This window comes from Budorcas taxicolor, chromosome 14 (genome assembly GCF_023091745.1).
Source record: "Budorcas taxicolor isolate Tak-1 chromosome 14, Takin1.1, whole genome shotgun sequence".
In the NCBI taxonomy this organism is placed as follows: Eukaryota; Metazoa; Chordata; class Mammalia; order Artiodactyla; family Bovidae; genus Budorcas; species Budorcas taxicolor.
In genome coordinates, this window is record NC_068923.1 from 79,074,945 (window position 1) to 79,095,498 (window position 20,554).

Below are 20,554 nucleotides of genomic sequence, written 5' to 3' on the forward strand. Positions count from 1 at the left end.
AGTAAGTAATTAAAGAAACAACTGAATCTACCCAATTGAAACCTTTATATCAGAATTGAGCTATCAAAGCCTATCCTGTTTACATTTTTTAAGAAAATTTTAAAACATGGCTAATATGAAACACAAATGTGAGCAGTGTGATTTTCTTTTTTTGTTGTTATTTATTTTTGGCTGCATCATGCCTCTAGTTGAGGCATGCGGGATTTTTCATTGTGGTATGCAGGCTCAGAACACGTGGGTTGTCTAGCTGATGCCTGCAAGCTCAGCGGTTGAGGCACACGGGCTTAGCTGCCCCACGGTGTGTGGGATCTTATTCCCCAACCAGGGAATCGAACCCATGTCCCTTGCATCGGAAGGCAGATTCTTAACCACTGGACCACCAGGCACGTCAGTGATTTTCTTAAATACAACATTTCTCTCACTCATTTACCTACCCATTCCCTTTTTTCCAGATATACCTTATAAGATTTGAAAACTGATGCCTACATAAGCCCTCTCTATATTTTAAAACCTATTTTCCTTCCCCACTCCCCCGTCTCTCTCTGTCTCTCTCTCTCATATATATATATATATCAACACTAGGAAATCTCACTAATCATTTGGGAAATTCCCTTTTTAAAGGTTTTATTTATAATCCTCCCTTGCCTCTTCTTTGCCAGTAAGATGACCCATCTATCCTGTGTTGTCTGCCCTGACTTTGAATTGGAAGATTGGCATTTGTGGCAGTTACTTATAGAAACAAATTTACTCTAGAACACATTCAAGTATGCAGTTGATCAAAAGAACAGAAAAGAAACTTTGTTTTCTTCCAAATTACCAGACAGGGCGAACAAAAGCAAACTGAGAAGATGTGCATTACCCAGAAAATATTGAAAATAAAGGGAATTTTAAATTTTCTTGAAAAAAATGAAGTAACAGAATTAAGACCGTACATATCAGCTTTGATCATAAAGATAAATGGGCTAAGTTTACCAAGTGAAAAAGAAAGATTTCCAAATTGGACTTCAGAAAAATTCCCCTATTGATTTTGAAAAAGATTCTAAAATTGGATTCAGCCTATTTGCTCTGGTTCAGCTCCATAAGGGTTATTGAAATAGCATCCTGATTGGCCCTTGCTGGTTGTGAAATATTTTGACTTCATATATAATTTCATCTAAAGCAAGATAACTCAGATTGGAAGTAAAAGAAAGCAGAAGGTTGTGAGATTACCATGTAAGTTAAAATCAAGGCAGAAGGGCTAAGTGCAGTGGAGGATCCTGGAGGCACCCCCTCTTGGTTCAAGTGTACTCAGTTGCGTCTGGCTGTTTGCGACCCTGTGGACTGCAGCCCGCCAGGCTCCTCTGTCCACGGGATTCTCCAGGCAAGAACACTGGAGTAGGCTGCCATGTCCTCCTCTTGGGGATCTTCCTGACCCAGAGATCAAATCCACGTCTCCTAAATTGCAGGAGGATTCTTAACCCTCTGAGCTGCCTGGGAAGCCCAATCAGGGTAGAACTGGAACTTAGAAGGGGAGGCCCTAGGGGACTGAGGCCTTCAGTAGACTGGGCAGCAGCTATTTCAGAAAGTACATTAACAGAAATATAAGTAGAATATTGCTCTTAGCTCATGGAAATAAGCAGACAGAAAAATATGTAAAATTAGAGAAACTGAATGCTTAATTTTGATCTGGCAGTTCTGTTGTTGAACTGTAAATCCAGAAAGCAGAGAATACACCTTCTTTCAAGGGCCTGTGTAACATTTACAAAAGCTGATCTTATAATTGGCCACAAAGAAATTTTTGATAAATTCCAGGAAGTTGAAATAGTACAGACCACATTTTCAGATCACAGTGAAAGAAAAGCCGAAAATAATAACAAAAATAGAAACCAGTAAAGCCATACCACCTGGGAATGTTAAACACTACACTTAAACTGCAGCTGGGCTGAAGCAGAAACCTCAATTTCATTACATTTATTTCTTAAATTATTGTGAAAACAATATTAAACCTATAGTTTATGACTAATGCTGTATTCAGAAGGAAATTCATGGCTTTAAATGTAAGTCAGTTAAGCACTCAACTCAAGAAATCAGGGGAGGGCTTCCCTGGTGACCCAGTGGTTTGGCATTCTCCTTGCAAAGCAGGGGGTGCTGGTTCAATCCCTGGTCGGGAAAGATCCCACATGTCGTGGGGCAACTAAACCCGTGAACCACAACCATTAAGCCCACGCTAGAGCCATCAAGTCACAACTGCTGAGCTCACGTGCTCAACTACTGAAGCCGTGTGCCTAGAGCCCAGGCCCTGCAACAAGAGAAGCCACTGCAATATGATGCAGCTATGAAACAGCCTCCGCTGGCCACGACTGGAGAAAGCCTGAGAACAGCAACGAAGCGCCAGCGCAGCCAGGAGTTCACTAAATAAATTAGGAAGAAGTCAGAGAGAAAGCCCCGAAACAAAGCTGAGGCCAGCAGAAAAGATCGATTAATAAAGGTAAAGGCAAATGTTAACGAAATGGAAAACAATGGACAGGTAAATAAGCCCAAGAATCAGTTCTGGTGGAAAACTAGGCATAAACTGAGAAGGCTGACTTTCAAACGTGGCTCAGTGTAATGTTGGGCAAAAAATGGTACTGTTATAATGATGAAAGTAACACACATCTATTGTTGAGAATTAAGAAACCAGAGAAAGATACCAAGAAAATATAAAATGTTTTCATGTAAAACATAAAAATCCATGTAGTTGAGCACTGCAGCATGACATGATGGAAGCGTGTCTGTTCCCCTGTAGAAGATAGTTTGCCAATAGATTTCAGAAGAACAGTAATTGTTGCCCTTTAAGTGTTTTCCTACAGCTACTGGAAGAATGATATACAAAGATTTGTATTCAAGGATATTCATCACAGCTTCATTTATAATACCAAAAAAATGGATACAATCTAAATATCCAAGAACATGGAATTACCAAAATATAGTATACATTTGTACAAAGGCATACTCTCCAGCCAATAAAAATCATGTGTTAGAAGAATACTTACTGGCACAGAAAATACTTAATGGCAATGGAAAACAGGTTCCTAAGTAATATATATTGTATGGTTCACATGTTATAATATATTTGTGCTTAGCAATAGAAAAATAACTACAAGTCTCAAATGTTAAAAATATCTGAGGATGACTGTTGAGATGGCAGGTGATTTTTATTTTTCTTTCTAGACTTCTCTGTATTTTCCTTTTTTTTTTTTTTTGAATGAGCATGTATACCTTTATAGTTTGAAAAAATGAGTTTAAAGTTTATTCATAATCCTAGTGCCTAGAGATACTCACTGATAGTATCTTGATGTAGTTTCTTCATTTTTTTTTTCCTGGGCATATGTAAGTACTTTCTATTTTTATATCTACAGCATTAGAATGCTATTGCACTACAATTCGGTATTCCCACCCATCCTCATTAACCATGCTCCCCAGCCACTACCCTCTCTCATTTAGAACTCAACACCAGCCTAGAAATAACTTGGAGAATTACAATAAACAGTGATTAATCAGGGGCCGATGGTGCATGCTTTGAAAATATAATGATTAACTCTAATAACTGATAGTTGGTTTTGCTAAAGAATTCTAGTTTTGTTTTGTATTTAAGTATAATTTAACATCAGATGGTGACTGAATTAGGTGGCCTTTACAATTCTGAGGTTCTGAGAGGAAGGAACAGTGTGTTCAACTCTTTCTCGGTTAATGATCTGTTTGGGAAACCTGGCTCTTCGGACCACAAGCCCCTCACTGCATCATGCTCTAGTTTCAAGCCAAGTGTTTAAGAGAAAATCTAGGTCCCTCAAGAGCTAACCTTATAAACTGAAACCATCAAGTGGCATACATATCTATTGATATTGTAAATTTCTGGATTAGCTAAAGTATGACTATTTTCATAATCTATAGAAAATATGTAAAATGATTGGGTCGAAGATGTTTAAGGTGAAGACAGGCCCAGCTGTAAGGGCCTCTTTGTTTAGACAGAGGGTTTATTTTTAGAATTTATCACCTGGTCTCTTCTGTTAATTATGACTTTTAACAGAGAGAAAATGCCTGATTTGGAAGTATGCCCTGGTACCCTTCAAGTCAAAGTATAGTTTTAGTTTTTTGAAAATTAGGCGTTTTCTAGTTGGCCACCACCTGTTATTTTAAACACTGTACACACAGACACTCACACTGTCACACACACACACACACACACACACACACACACACACACATACACACATATACTTTTCAAGAGCTAAAAGGAATAAAGCTCAGATATATTATGACCAAGTAAATCAAAGGTAGTATTTCTTCATCACATTGCCTTTGACTTATAGATATTTGATATCAGGTAAAAATTATTTTTCAACTTTCTGTGGGTTTCAGCTAAATTGTAGAATTATATGCAACAGTAATTTCAAGGGACCTAAGACAAAAGCCGGGAGAAATACCAATAACCTCAGATATGCAGATGACACCACCCTTATGGCAGAAAGTGAAGAGGAACTAAAAAGCCTCTTGATGAAAGTGAAAGAGGAGAGTGAAAAAGTTGTCTTAAAGCTCAACATTCAGAAAACGAAGATCATGACATCTGGTCCCATCACTTCATGGGAAATAGATGAGGAAACAGTGGAAACAGTGTCAGACTTTATTTTGGGGGGCTCCAAAATCACTGCAGATGGTGACTGCAGCCAGGAAATTAAAAGACACTTACTCCTTGAAAGGAAAGTTATAACCAACCTAGATAGCATATTAAAAAGCAGAGACATTACTTTGCCAACAAAGGTCTGTCTAGTCAAGGCTATGGTTTTTCCAGTGGTCATGTATTGATATGAGAGTTGGACTGTGAAGAAAGCTGAGCATAGAAGAATTGATGCTTTTGAACTGTGGTGTTGGAGAAGACTCTTGAGAGTCCCTTGGACTGCAAGGACATCCAACCAGTCCATCCTAAAGGAGATCAGTCCTGGGTGTTCATTGGAAGGACTGATGCCAAAGCTGAAACTCCAGTACTTTGGCCCCCTCATGTGAAGAGTTGACTCATTGGAAAAGACTCTGATGCTGGGAGGGATTGAGGGCAGGAGGAGAAGGGGACGACAGAGGATGAGATGGCTGGATGGCATCACCAACTCGATGGACGTGAGTGTGAGTGAACTCCGGGAGATGGTAATGGACAGGGAGGCCTGGCGTGCTGCGATTCATGGGGTTGCAAAGAGTCGGACACGACTGAGCGACTGAACTGAACTAAAGACAAAAAGAGAACACTTTCTTCTTCCTGCAGAAAAACTATGTTTCCAGAAAATGCTTCCTTGCTATCATATTGACAGAACCTCATCAAGTCACTTTTTCTTGATTGATATTTGGAACCTATGGTCTCATAGAGATAGGTTTCTCTTCAACGTGGAAAATAAATGGACATTGCTTATGTAAATCTTAGACTTCTGGTTGACTCTGAGAAATGAATACTCAGCTCTGTGCTGTACTGTGTGTCTTGTCTGTCAAAGAATATTTTTAGTGAAACTTCCAAGCCTTTACTAACAAAAGGGCTCAACAAGCATGGTTGTACAGTAGAATACAATGCAACATTGTAAAGCAATTATCTCCCAGTTAAAAAATTAAGAGAAGGTTTAATAAAAGGGCTCACATGTAGACTTCAGTGCAGCTCTTAATAAAGTCACTGAGTGAGTTGCTTTTCACCTTCCAGTCTTCTCATCTATTTGGCTTGCAGTCTTTTCAGTATAGTTTCGTGGTTATTTTCCCATTAACGTCACATGGGCAGTCTGCCTTTTCTTATCTCCTCCCTTCATTGTTTTTCTCCTTTCTGTCTACTAGTAATTATAACCTCCGCAGCATCCTTTCAACAGTGAGAGCTGGAAAATAAGCATCTTGCTCCAAAGATAAGAAGCACGTTGATTTAAGGAAATCGAAAGCCCAGCAGAGCTTGAGCAACAAGGCTACTGCTTGGCCTGCGTCTCATTCCTCCCTACACCTCTCACAGCAGTCTTCATTCTTAAAGCATACCAGGAGTATTTACTACTCGACCATATAAATTTAAGATATTTATTTGCAGTTCTCTCTCAATTATGAATTTTATTTGTGTTTTGTGTTTTCTCTTTCAGCCTCGGTGACTGTTATTTCCGTAAAAGCCGTCTCAGGCATGATCACTTTTTCTGTGACGGATAAAATGCAACTAACTTATCCCATCTTCTATATCATGTGTATCATCATGATCGCATCTTGTGTTTTCCAAGTCAAGTAAGTTAGCTCCTGCACACTCACTGATCTTTCAACATTCCTGTGCTTCTCTGAGCAGTAATTCGTATTGGCTTCAGATGATAATTAAAATTAGCTGCAACTGATTTCTAAGGGTGAGGGGTCTAAGCTTATCCTCAGCCAATATGCCTGGCTTTATACTTCACATCCAATAAGTTTTTGCGAAGCATTGCCTCCACATTTTGTGAGTTCTAAAGTGTGGCCCTAATCCAGCTAAGTGCACTTTGATACTTTCCTGATGCTCTTCTGCTTGTAATTAATATCCATCATACACAGGTTGTCATTAGCAATAAATCAAAGGGGCAGGTCCACATTGAGGATTTCATTCTAAATATGGAAAATGCATGAACCCTTCACCTTCATCTCTTAGTTCATTCTCATTAATTGCCCAGAGATGGACAAAACCAGACATTTGGCTGGGAGGGAAATCCTTTCTCCAAAACTTTGCATCTTTCGCCAGAATTTTCTTTGCACCCATGGGATTGCAGAATGATTGTTTTATGTTTCTCTTGGGGCCTCACAGTGGCAACATGGAAAATTCCTAATTTCTGCTCTGCTCTTCCCTCACCTCCATCGGCTCCAATTACTTCCCATCCATTTCACATTGTGATTTTGCCTTCAGCTGCTTGATTATCGTGAGTCTGCCCCCTAAGTTTTTTGTTTACTCTGAAGTGCTATGCAAGCGCACCAGCCGGGAAATCAGAGCCCAAACCTCGTAGAGAGTGGTTCCTGCCTTAAAGTGCTGGAAGTCAAGTCTAATTGTTACGGGTTGACTATGGACCCTGTTACAAGGAGTGTGTTACTGGAGAAATCCAATGTCCTGTCACTGTTTTGTATGTCATAAACAAACTGTTTCTTTCGTTTGTTTATAAGATCAAGCGTGTTTCTATTACTTGCGTCTTGCTATTTTGCTTCATCTCCCTTCTTCTGAATTAATCAGTACTGTTATAATAGCTTTCAGAATTGAGTGATTAGCATCCTTAGCTTGAAACTCTTTCTTCATGAATTTAAAAGCCAGATACAATTGAAGGTAAACTACATTCCTGTCTCCTTTGTTTCAGTCCCCACAACCTTCACACTAGAACTCTGTGACCGCAATAGGACTGTGCAACTGTGGTTCTCAGCCCTCTGCCCATTACAATTATATTACCCAGGAGGTTTGTTTGTACATGTATGTATATACTTACATGCCTGTATACATGCATACGTGTGTATTCCTGCATGCATGTATACACACACACACACACACAAAGGAGCACTTGGGTTCTACCCACAAATTTTATCTCCCAATCGCTCTAGAATACGACCTAAGCATTAGTGCTGTTTTGAGTGTCCAGGTGATACCAGTCTGGTGCACTGCTTTGGAAAAGGTGTAGTCCCTGGCAAGGCCACAGCTTGCCATTGTGGGAACCTGAACCCTGTTGGCAACCAGAGTGGGAAGCCAAGCTCCCACATGTGCTCTGCAGCTGGAGGGCTGAGCATTGTTTTTGAAACCTTAAACATTCCTTTGCTTCTCCATCTTCTCTCTTGGCACGTGGCATGTCAAGGGATAGCTAGACCATTCCCCAGATATGATATTTAACAGATTCTAGGGTCTATCCTAATGAATCAGCCCCAGTGTGATACCGGTCCAGCAGCTTGAATCGCTTCCAACTCAAACTTCTCTGGCCTCCAAAGATGATTAATTGCTTTTCATTGTTACTGTTGTTGGTTTAAACAGACCGTAAAACCTGACATCTGATCTCATACATCAGATGCATGTAAGCTATGACTGCTGATTGGAAATGCCCTTTCACTGCACTTCCTTTCTCTTTGTAGTCGCAGCTAAAGAACATGCATTTCTCATTGTTATTGTTAACTTATTGTTGAGCATCTCGTAAAGACAGAGCTTCAGTACGTGTCTTCTGCTCTAGGCTCCTGAATCAAGCCACAAAACTCTACAACACAGCGATGGTGGTGCCTGTTAACCACATTTTCTTTACCATCAGTGCCATTATTGCAGGTGAGTTTGGGCCTTCTACACTTAGGTGACTCTACCCCTACAACAAGGGTAAATGAAGTCTTGCTCAGAGTAATAAGGAAATCAAAGAATCTTTGGTTAGAGGGGATAAATAGCCCAAATCCTCCTAGCCACCACCCAGTGTCTGACTTTCTTCCACAGCATCCTCTAGGAGAGGTTATCCTACTTGCGTGAATGTTCCCCAGAGCTCTCTGCCCCCTGGAGGCAGCTCAGTCCCAGTGTGAATCACTTGAATTATTTGGAGAGCTCTAATCATTAGAAATATCACCTTGTATTAGGGCTGAAATTAGCCTCCCTGTGAATTCAAGATGCTCATCTTAGTCCTGCTTTCTGGAGTTTTCTCTGTCCTTCCGTCTGATAATCAGAGCAGCGGAAAGGTCCTCTTGTGTCCTGTCTCTGGGTCAGACATCCCCAGTTCCATGACTCTTCTCTCCCTGGCCCTCACCGCCTGAATCAGAGTGGGGTCCTAAAGTGAATCCAGTGTTGCCCAGAAGGCCAGACAGATGAGAGCAGGAGCTACTGCCTTTGCAGTTATGGCCTCTGGTTTTCTACTATTGCACCTCTTTTCTTTCTGTGGACAAGAATGTCCATAGAAATGTCTAAATATGTCAGACACAATACTATTACAAAAACGTAAGTCCGAAACTTGGTCCAAACAAAAATACAGTAGATTCAGGAATGTCTCTCCTAAGTTTGGTACTGGTATGCCCTCGCTCTTAAGCTTATTGGCTGTATTTTCTACCTGGTTGTATTGGGACTTCATTTCCCCATGCAAAATTTATGCATTTTGGAGGTAATGAGGGATTATTTGTGCCTAATGGATATGTCCTTTTTATTTCATGGCAAACAGTGTTCCTGCCAATGGGAACATTTTTAATGTAATTAATTAACTTTTCATTTCCCAAAATTGAACCTTACTTTTAAAGAGAAAGGTTATAAGACGTCTGAAGACGTCTAATTTTTTTTTGCATTTTTGACAAAAGAAAGTAACAAAAGACTGTATATTTATGTGCCCTAGAATTATTGATAAAGGAAAAAAGCAAGGCCAAAAACAGTTAGAAGCATGACATACAACATAATAGTTAAAATTACTGTGCTAAAGATGTGTAAAACATATAGTTCCCCTGAAAGGAAAGTTTTGTGAGAGGATCAACAGGGCAGAATCTGAATACTTAGCACACCAATGAGTACTTAGCACACACTCACACAATCGATGAGTCAAGGAAGCTGGAACTTTCCAGGAGTGATAACAGTTCATCTGATGTTACTAAAGTACGAAATGGAGGTGAAGCTTCTTGACTTACTTCTCCTCTTTGCCTCCGTCAAAAAGTATGCTGCTGCTAAGTCACTTCAGTCGTGTCCGACTCTGTGCGACCCCGTAGATGGCAGCCCACCAGGCTCCCCCGTCCCTGGGATTCTCTAGGCAAGAACACTGGAGTGGGTTGCCATTTCCTTCTCCAATGCATGAAAGTGAAAAGTGAAAGTGAAGTCGCTCAGTCATATCTGACTTGTAGCGACCCCATGGACCGCAGCCTACCAGGCTCCTCCGTCCATGGGATTTTCCAGGCAAGAGTACTGGAGTGGGGTGCCTGTCAAAAAGTATAGCTTAAAATTAAAATGAGATGCCATATTTTGTCTGCTAAATTAGTAAAGCTTTTGTTTTACTCTTTTTATTACAATAAGCAATGCTGGCACGGCTAAAGTGTTGCAGGCACTCTTGTGGAGTCGGGTACCAGGGTACCACCTTCCTAGAACTGAGTTTCATAGTTTTTGTCAAGAGCCTTAAAAATGTCTCTCCTCTTTGATCCTGCAACTCAAAAACAAAAAACAACCCAATTAAAAAATGGGCAAAGGACTTGAGACGTTTCTTCAGAGATGTCCAACTGGCCGACAAGTACATGGAAAAATGCTCAACATCCCTAATCATTAGGGAAGTTCAAATGGAAACCACAAATCACCACACATCCATTAGGATGGCTACTAGCAAAAACAAAACAAAAACATAAAATAGCAAGTGTTGGCAAGCACATGAAGAAATCGGAACCCTTGTACACTGTTAGTGGGAACGTAGCATGGTGCAGCCACTATGGGAGACTCGGTGGCAGTCCCTCAAAAAATTAAATATGGAATTACCATGTGATCCAATAAGTCTACCGCTGGGTGTATGTCCAAAAGAATTGAAAGCAGGGACTCAAACAGATATTTGTACACCTAGGTTCATAACAGCATTATTCACAGTAGCCAGATGGCAGAAGCAACCTAAATTGACAAATGCATGGATAAAGAAAATGTGGTATATACATACAGAGGAATATTATTCGGCCATCAGAAAGGAAGGGACTTTGATACATGCCACAACGCAGGTGAACCTTAAGAAGGACATTATCTAACTGAAACAAGCCAGTCATGAAATGCCAAATGCTGTATGATTCCACTTATATGAGGTGTCCAGAGCAGTCAAACTTACAGAAATGGAAAGTGGAGTGGTGATTGCCAAGGGCTGAGGGAGGGTGGAAATGGGGATCTGTTTAATGAGTATAGAGTTTGTTTTACAAGATTAAAAAGTTCTGAAAATTGGCTGCACTCCAATGTGAATACAGTTGGCCCTCTATATCCACATTTCTGCATCTGTGGATACCACCAATGGTAGATAGACTATATCCCCTCCCCCCCAAATTCCAGAATATTCCAGAAAGCAAAAATTTAATTTGCCAAGTGATAGCAACTATTTGCATAGCATTTATATTGTATCAGGTATTATAAGTGATCTAGAGATGATTTAAAATATTTGTGGAGAATCTGTATAGTTCAGTTCATTCGCTCAGTCATGTCTGACTCTTTGTGACCCCATGAACTGCAGCACACCAGGCCTCCCTGTCCATCACCAGCTCCCGGAGTTCACCCAAACCCATGTTCATTGAGTTGGTGATGCCATCCAACCATCTCATCCTCTGTTATCCCCTTCTCCTCCTGCCCTCAATCTTTCCCAGCATCAGGGTCTTTTCAAATGAGTCAGCTCTTCTCATCAGGTGGCCAAAGTATTGGAGTTTCAGCTTCAAAATCAGTCCTACCAATGAACACCCAGGACTGATCTCCTTTAGGATGGACTTGTTGGATCTCCTTGCAGTCCAAGGGACTCTCAAGAATCTTCTCCAACACCACAGTTTAAAAGCATCAATTCTTCACAGTGGAAGTGAGAAATAGATTTAAGGGACTAGATCTGACAGACAGAGTGCCTGATGAACTATGGATGGAGGTTCATGACATTGTACAGGAGATAGGAATCAAGACCATCCCCAAGAAAAAGAAATGCAAAACAGCAAAATGGCTGTTGAGGAGGCCTTACAAATAGCTGTGAAAAGAAGGGAAGCAAAAAGCAAAGGAGAAAAGGAAATATATACCCATTTGAATGCAGAGTTCCAAAGAATAGCAAGGAGAGATAAGAAAGCCTTCCTCAGTGATCAATGCAAAGAAATAGAGGAAAACAATAGAATGGGAAAGACTAGAGACCTCTTCAAGATAATTAGAAATACCAGGGGAACATTTCATGCAAAGATGGGCTCGATAAAGGACAGAAATGGTATGGACCTAACAGAAGCAGATGATATTAAGAAGAGGTAGCACAAATACGCAGAAGAACCGTACAAAAAAGATCTTCACCACCCAGATAATCACGATGGTGTGCTCACTCACCTAGAGCCAGACATCCTGGAATGTGAAGTCAAGTAGGCCTTAGAAAGCTTCACTACAAACAAAGCTAGTGGAGGTGATGGAATTCCAGTTGAGCTATTTCAAATCCTGAAAGATGATATTGTCAAAGTGCTGCACTCAATATGCCAGCAAATTTGGAAAACTCAGCAGTGGCCGCAGGACTGGGAAAGGTCAGTTTTCATTCCAATCCCAAAGAAAGGCAATGCCAAAGAATGCTCAAACTACCGCACAATTGCACTCATCTCACGTGCTAGTAAAGTAATGCTCAAAATTTCTCCAAGCCAGGCTTCAGCAATACGTGAACCGTGAAATTCCAGGTGTTCAAGGTGGTTTTAGAAAAGGCAGAGGAACCAGAGATCAAGTTGCCAACATCCGCTGGATCATGGAAAAAAGCAAGAGAGTTCCAGAAAAACATCTATTTCTGCTTTCTTGACTATGCCAAAGCCTTTGACTGTGTGGATCACAATAAACTGTGGAAAATTCTGAAAGAGATGGGAATACCAGACCATCTGACCTGCCTCCTGAGAAATCTGTATGCAGGTCAGGAAGCAACAGTTAGAACTGGACATGGAACAACAGACTGGTTCCAAATAGGAAAAGGAGTACATCAAGGCTGTATATTGTCACCCTGCTTATTTAACTTATATACAGAGTACATCATGAGAAATGCTGGGCTGGAAGAAGCACAAGCTGGAATCAAGATTGCCAGGAGAAATATCAATCACCTCAGATATGCAGATGACACCACCCTTATGGCAGAAAGTGAAGAACTAAAGAGCCTCTTGATGAAAGTGAAAGAGGAGAGTGAAAACGTTGACTTAAAGCTCAACGTTCAGAAAACGAAGATCATGGCATCTGGTCCCATCACTTCATGGCAAATAGATGGGGAAACAGTGGGTGACTTTATTTTTCTGAGCTCCAAAATCACTGCAGGTGGTGATTACATGAAATTAAAAGACGCTTACTCCTTGGAAGGAAAGTTATGACCAACCTAGATAGCATATTCAAAAGCAGAGCCATTCTTTTGCCAACAAAGGTCCATCTAGTCAAGGCTATGGTTTTTCCAGTGGTCATGTATGGATGTGAGAGTTGGACTGTGAAGAAAGCTGAGTGCTGAAGAATGGATGCTTTTGTACTGTGGTGTTGGAGAATGTGTATAAGTTACATGTAAATATTATGCCACTTTATATAAGGGACTTGGGCATTAGTATCCACTAATGATACAGATTTTAGTATCCACTGAGGAGTCCTACAACCAAGTTCTCTGTATACTGAGTGATGACTGTATACTTAACACAACTGAACTGTATGCTTTAAAATGTTTAGGATGGTAAATTTTATGCTATGTATGCATGCACGCTTGCATGCTCAGTCATGTCCAACTCTTTGTGACTCCATGGACTCTACCCTCCCAGGCTTCTCTGTCCATGGAATTTTCCAGGGAAGAATACTGGAGTGGGTAGCCATTTCCTTCTCCAAGGGATCTTCCTGACCCAGGGATCGAACCTGTGTCTTTTGTTACCTCCTGCATTGGCAGGTGGATTCTTTACCACTGCATGACCTGGGAAGCCACTATTATTGTGGGTATTATGTGTATTTTACGAAACTTTTTACTCTTGAAGACAGAAATTCCTCTTTAAGCGATGACAACAACAAAAAAAATCCTAAAATACCAGGAAGAAACGTGTGCAAAGAAGTTTATTAACATCGCAAAAGCAAAAGCGTTTGAAGCAATTTAAAATGTCCTTTGAGAAATGAATATTATGGGGCACCAGCTTAGAATAACAAGAAAACATTCAAATGACTCCAAGGACGTGTGTAATCACAGGGAAAAATGCTTCAGCAACATTATTCACTCAACAAATATTCACCAGAATGGGACATGGCTTGTTCCCGCAGAAAGTGAGGCAACAGACCTCAGACTGGTCTCTGGCACCGGCAACACCTAAGCAGCAGCCGGCACTCACAACTCTCAGTAAATACTTGTCAACAGGATAGCAAGGCTAACACCACACACGCACACACACAGATGTGATTCCAGGTAGTAGATAATTACAAGGTAACTTATTTAGGACTTCCCTGGTGGTCTTGTGATTAAGAATCCACCTGGGAATGCAGAGGACACAGGTTCAATCCCTAGTCTGGGAAGATTCCACAGGGCAACAAGGCCCACGTGCTACAACTGCTGAGCCCACATGCTGTAGCACCTGTGCTCACCGACAAGAGCAGCCACCGCAGTGAGAAGCCCGTGTACCGCGACCTGAGAAAGCCCACACGCAACCATAAATAAATACATAAAATTTAAAACAAACATAAAAGGTAACTTATTTAGTAAAAAAAAAAAGTCTGTGAAGGCTTTGATTCCCAAAAGGGAATCATTGATACTAAGAAGGAAAGAAGGAGGGCTCTCTGGAATAAAGGACAGATGCACATTGCCCTTCACCCAAAAGGAAAGACCAGCGGAGGGAGATGGGAGAGGGGTTGGCAGTGAGAAATGGAGCTCGGGCAGCACCTTAGCATGCTCCAGTGCACACATCAGCCTGTGACCAGACCCGCAGACTGCAGGGTTAGGCCCAGGCCGAGAGCGTGGGGAGCAGCTGGCCTGAAGTGCAAGTGCTATGTGAAAGGCCCAGCGTCCACCCAGACGCTCGGGCCAGGCTTGCTGACCCCCGGCTTAAACAACTGGGGGTGGGAAATGTCGCTCTGCTTGCACGTTCCAGTGGTATAAATCTTGCACTGGACAAAAAAGTTTCTGTTGGCAAAAGCTATGTTACTTGTGCTGATTTTATTATAATGATACATACATTATGTAAAGTCTACAAATCTGTGTTCTTTGGGATCATTGAAAGCATTAGTATCGCATGCAAATATTTTTTAAACTAAGCTACTGAATGTGCCTTTTTAGGGCTTCTCTGGTAGCTCAGTAGTAAAGAACCCACCTGCCAAGGCAGGAGATGTGGGTTTGATCCCTGGATGAGGAAAGTCCCCTGGAGAAGGAAATGGCAACCCACTCCAGTATTCTTGCCTGGGAGAATTCTGTGGACAGAGAACCCTGGCGGGCTACAGCCCATGGGGTCGCAAAGAGTAGGACATGACTTAGCAACTAAACAGCAACTGGATGTACATTTTAAGGGTAACTATTTACTTTGAAAAAAGTAATACAGTAATTTGAAAATCAATATGTAGCTATTGTAAATATTCTTACCCTAAAATTAATTTTATCTTCACTATTGTAGGTATCATATTTTATCAGGAGTTTCTTGGTGCAGCTTTTCTCACTATATTTATATATCTTTTTGGGTGAGTAAATGTCTCAGAGGTAAGGTATGTGAAATACTATTACTTTTATGTGAGACTTTTGGCATTGGACCTGAGGCATGGAAAATTGGAAAATAATATAAGAAACATCAGTTTCCTGAGCTCTTAAAAGAAGCATATTTTTCAACTTAACACCCTACCCAGAGCTCAGTGTCTTTGTGATTTAAATATCTCTGTGAGGGATGTGAAACACTGGAGATTTTCAGTTCCAGCCAAAATCAAGGTATATCAAAGGCCCTTGTAGCTACTCCACCTTTTTATACTCAATCAGACCTATCCCAGCCTTAGGAACCCTTAGGTTACATCTCAGTTGGGAACCACAGATGCCTCTAGAATCACCTAGGATGCAAGGCCAAGACTGGGGCAGATCTCTGCCTTGAGACCTACTAACATCAGATTGGTGCCATCCCTCTCCTGGGTCTAGGTGCCCAGCTTTAACTCGGCCTCGGAATTTGCTGGACAATCACTTCTGGTGTTCTGGCAGACGGAGGGTTGAACCTTGACAGAAATGTCACCGATGTATTGATTTTTCCGTTGGCTCCCACCTGGAACTCTCTGAATGCTTAGTTGCTTCTTGATGTGGTATTCTGCATGACCATTGTTATGCAAACTTGAGCCCAGACTATTTTCAACATAGAAAGCTATCTATCTTGAAAATTCATTTTTGTGAGATTTTTGGGCGAAGCTAAACTTCTGGGGTCTGGAAGCTATGACTATGCTTATGGCCAAGGACAACGAAATTTCTTAGAAAATTAAAGAATAAATTATTTTTTTGCTTGTGTTGCATGCCAGTAATGGGTCTGAGCATGCATGGATAGAAAATGAGACTTAGTGTCTACCCAAAGGGTTTAGAGCCTGAATTAACCTCCAGATGGTAAAAACCTGGGGCAGAGACTTACTGGAAGCAGCCCAGGTCTTGGTTCTGGGGACAAATATTATTGGCTGCAGCAATTAAGACAATTTCTAGGCAGCTTACCATGAGAAACAGAAAGAACAAAACCAGTGGAATGTATGTCATCATGTAGAAGGTGGAGTTCAGTTACTTAATCCCATGCGTTCAGTTATTTAATACAGTGACCTTGTGTTCTTTATTAACATTATTCTTACAGGTGTTTTCTGTCATTCCTTGGTGTGGTTTTGGTCACAAGAAATAGAGAAAAGGATCACCTGCCACAGTCTTATATTGATTTTGGAAATGTTCCCGGTAAGATGTATATTCCTTCATTTATAATAGATAATTTTGGGTATGATTTCTGGAGTTAAATTAATATAAAATGTAATTCTTACCCTCAGAAAATGTACATTTAATGATGAAAGCAGAGGTAATAGTTTAACTGTAAATGTTAATAATCATTTGATTATCAGTTTTGCACAAAACACTGGGGATAGAAAAGAACTGACCCTGTTTTCTTGATTTGGGTAGTAGTGAGAATTTCTGTTTTAGATTTCCTGGAGAAGGAAATGGTCACCCACTCCAGTATTCTTGCCTAGAGAATCCCATGGACAGAGAAGCCTGGTAGGCTACAGTCCACGGGGTCACAAAGAGTCGGACACGACTGAGTGACTTCGCTTTCACTTTCACTTTCAAATTGGAAAAGGGTAGGGAAAGGAGTGGGAATGGCAGGCACAGACCTTTGTTGCTTGGAGAACCTTTGAGGGGGATTCTACACCTAAGACCAGAAGCTTAGGAACATCATTCCTTGGGAAGCGTGAAGTGGCCCATGCACTGGGCCCAAGAGTGACGTTCTTCTTGGTCACCTGAACATGAAGAGCTTCTTCCCCTGTTCCTCCCCTCATTCATCCAGAGGGGTTTAACGTGCATCGTCATCCCAGCTGTCCACTCCCACTGAGAATACCACTTCCGTGATGCAGACCTGGGGCTTCCCTGGTGTCTCGGGTGGTGACGAATCTGCCTGCAATGCAGGAGACCCAGGCTCGATCTCTGGGTTGGGAAGATCCCCTGGAGATGAGAAAGGCTACCTACTCTGTGTGAGGGGGGAGTGTTCCCTGGTAGCTCATCTGGTAAAGAATCCACCTGCAATGCAGGAGACCCCGGTTTGATTCCTGGGTCGGGAAGATCCCCTGGAGAAGGGATAGGCTGCCTACTCCAGTATTCTTGGGCTTCCCTGGTATCTCAGATGGTAAAGAATCCAGCTGCAATGCAGGAGACCTGGGTTCAATCCCTGGGTTGGGGAGGTCCCCTGGAGTAGGGCATAGCAATCCACTCCAGTATTCTTGCCTGGAGACTCCCATGGACAGAGAAGCCTGGTGGGCTACAGTCCACAGGGTCGCAAAGAGTCAGATAAAACTGAGCGACTAACACTTTCAGTTTCATGTAGACCCAAAAGAAGTGATGTCCAGAACAAAGGAAACAGGTTTCTGTGTCCTCACTTCCTTCCTTGCTCACCACCCCCAACAGTCTCTGGCTTTGCTAGGGGTTTGGGGTGACCTATAGGCTTCTAGACGAGGAGTAGTTATGTTCTCATAGCTTCCTCCACCATGCAGTTAGGACCAAGCCTTTGAAGCAAAAAACCATTAAAACCTTGTGCCTATGACTGAGAAAATATGGTCCATGAGTTCTGTGTTCTCTTTCCCATTTGAACCATCTTATCAGCTAAGAACACTCAGCGCAAGAATCGGCATGTGTGGCAAGGGTGTGCCTTAGAGAGGCCTTCTAAGGTTAGGGGTTCTTTGGTAGGAAATGAAGTTTACTTACTTTTAACTCTTTCATTTCACACAGTTCTATATGTAGAATCAGTAAGAGCTTTAGAAGCCATTCTGAAAGTCTGTTTTCCCCTGTTGTTAGATGCGTTAGACTAAACATGGACCAGGAGGCAGAATGGGGAGAGAGGTTTGGAGATGCGTACACGCTTCATATTAGTCTCCTGACTGATCCAGCCTGATTTCTGTCCCCAGCACGGTCATGGGGACAGCATGTGCTCCCCGGGTGGGAAGACAGTTTGCTCACGTGGACAGCCACGATCTTACATCAGGGGCACGGAGCTCTGTGGGCCTTTCTTCCCTGACGTTTATCTCTTCTATTTATAGGGCGACTACATTGTCCTTTTTCAAAAAGGAATAAAATGTGGCCTAGATAGAGGAGAAATTATTAAGACATTATTCTACAAGAGCTCAAAAGATTCTTTGTGATTATTATCTCCACAGGGAAACAAATATTGGATAAAATACAACCAGATTCAAGCGGCTTATCCTATGGAACTCTGCCTGATGGAAGTGACTCCATAAGGAGCCCGAGTGAAGAGAAGAAAGGGGTCTGAGACGCCGAGAGGGATGGCTGTGGGCCTGTTATTCAATACCACCTTTTAAAAAATTGCACATGTTCAATTTATGTCAGCAGTTAGTTTATGCTGACATGTGCTCGCCTTCGTTTCAGTCCCTGACCCCAACTCCATGTCTATGGATGATCAGGGCCTTCCTAAGCTTTGACAGTCTAAGGTTTTCATGGAATGTAATTTGAAGTGTTCTCCACACCCTGGACCTCTCTCCCTGGTGATCATCTAACTGACGGGATCTTAATTAGAGCCTGGCTGCCCAGGCAGGAATGTCACACAAAAATGTGCCTTCACGATTTGGCTGCAGAACGCGTAGGTTGCTTTTCCCATACAGCTTGCAAGGTCAGTTGCTTTACTTTAAAGAGACACTTTAGTCCCACGACCTCCTCCCTAAACCAAAGGTTTGAAAGCATTCATTTTTCTTTAGACATCTTTTAGGAACCTTCCCATAAAGATTTCACCTTTCTGTTCCCAGATGAGAGTGGTGAATCATCTTTTCTGAAAACTAGCCCTATCATATTTATCCTTTGAACAGTAAAGGTCTTTTTTTTTTTTTTTCATAATTAAGCATCTGTGTTTTGACTACACTTAGGTCACTCTTTCATTTTCATATTTCCCTTTTTTTTGTTGGAGTATAACTGCTATACAGTGATTTGTTAGCTTCTGCCGTACAATGAAGTGAATCAGCTATAAAAGTGGAAGTCGCTCAGCCGTGTCCAGCTCTCTGTGACCCCATGGACTATACAGTCCATGAAATTCTCCAGGCCAGAATACTGGAGTGGGTAGCCGTTCCCTTCTCCAGGGAATCTTCCCAACCCAGGCTCGAACCCAGGTCCACAGGGGAAGCCCAAGAATACTGGAGTGGGTAGCCTATCCCTTCTCCAGTGGATCTTCCCAACCCAGGAATCGAACCGGGGTCTCCTGCATTGCAGGCGGATTCTTTACCAACTATATGTATACATATATCCCCTCCCTCCTGAGTCTCACTCCTACCCTGCCATCCCACCCCTCTGGGTCATCGCGGAGCACCAAGCTGAGCTTCCTGTGCTTTACAGCATGTTTGCGCCAGCTGTCTATTTTACACATGGTATAGTGTATATATGTCGGTCCTAACCTCCCAGTTCAGCCCACTTTTCTCTTCCCCTCCATCCTGCCCCAGGTCCACATGTCTGTTCTTTACATCTGCATCTTTATTCCTATCCTGGAAATAGCTTCGTCTGTACCATTTTCTAGATTCCACATATATGCATTAATGCACAATACTTCTTCTTCTTTTTCTGACTTACTTCACTCTGTATGACAGATTCAAGATCCAGTTTATACCCCATTTGATGATGGGATATACCAAAACCAGAAGACCTTGGCTGGTGAACTTTTTAAGCTTAAGAAAGGAAAAACTGAAGAATTAGTACCAAAAAATGAATCAGTATCAAGTTTTTAAAGTAAGAGTGTAGAGTAATGATGTTTTCTTCAGCGTATGATCCTATTATACTTGAAACTGAAGAGAAACTTCATATCCTATGCCTTTATTGTTTAGATCTTATAATTCATCAAGTGGGTTTTTAATGTTTTTAACTTTCAACGTTAAGTCTCAAAAATCATATTTAAATTTTTTGTGATATTTTCACGAACACTCCATCTTTTCCTCAAGTCATTACTTCAAGTTTTAGAATAAAATCCTTCTAGGTAAAAGAACTGTTATCATTAGAGAACTGAATTTCAGCCATTTTCAATCCGCAGACATAGCACACAGCCAGGTGGTCGAGCCTGAGTCTCGTCCAGGTTCTCCTATACCCTGAATGGCTCTTCTGCTGCCGTAGACGCAGGTCTACTAAGACACATTTGCAGGTAGAGTCTGTAATTGTATCTGTGATTATTTATGATCTCCGAATATTGAAATGAGGCAAAAAGAGCTAGCCTTCATTGTCAGCAGCATCAAATAATAAGCCCC

General features: G+C 41.6%; 1 protein-coding gene across 1 annotated transcript in view; it reads left to right on the plus strand.

Annotated features, from left to right (window-relative positions):
• NIPAL2 (NIPA like domain containing 2) overlaps positions 1–19,107 on the plus strand; it is an 83,205-nt gene extending 64,098 nt beyond the window's left edge. The window contains exons 7-11 of the mRNA XM_052651963.1: positions 6,108–6,243; positions 8,175–8,263; positions 15,229–15,292; positions 16,420–16,514; positions 18,476–19,107. Coding sequence (XP_052507923.1) covers positions 6,108–6,243; positions 8,175–8,263; positions 15,229–15,292; positions 16,420–16,514; positions 18,476–18,588 — 497 coding nt within the window. The 3' untranslated portion in view covers positions 18,589–19,107. The remainder of the gene's footprint in view (positions 1–6,107; positions 6,244–8,174; positions 8,264–15,228; positions 15,293–16,419; positions 16,515–18,475) is intronic.
• The last annotated feature ends 1,447 nt before the right edge of the window (positions 19,108–20,554 follow it).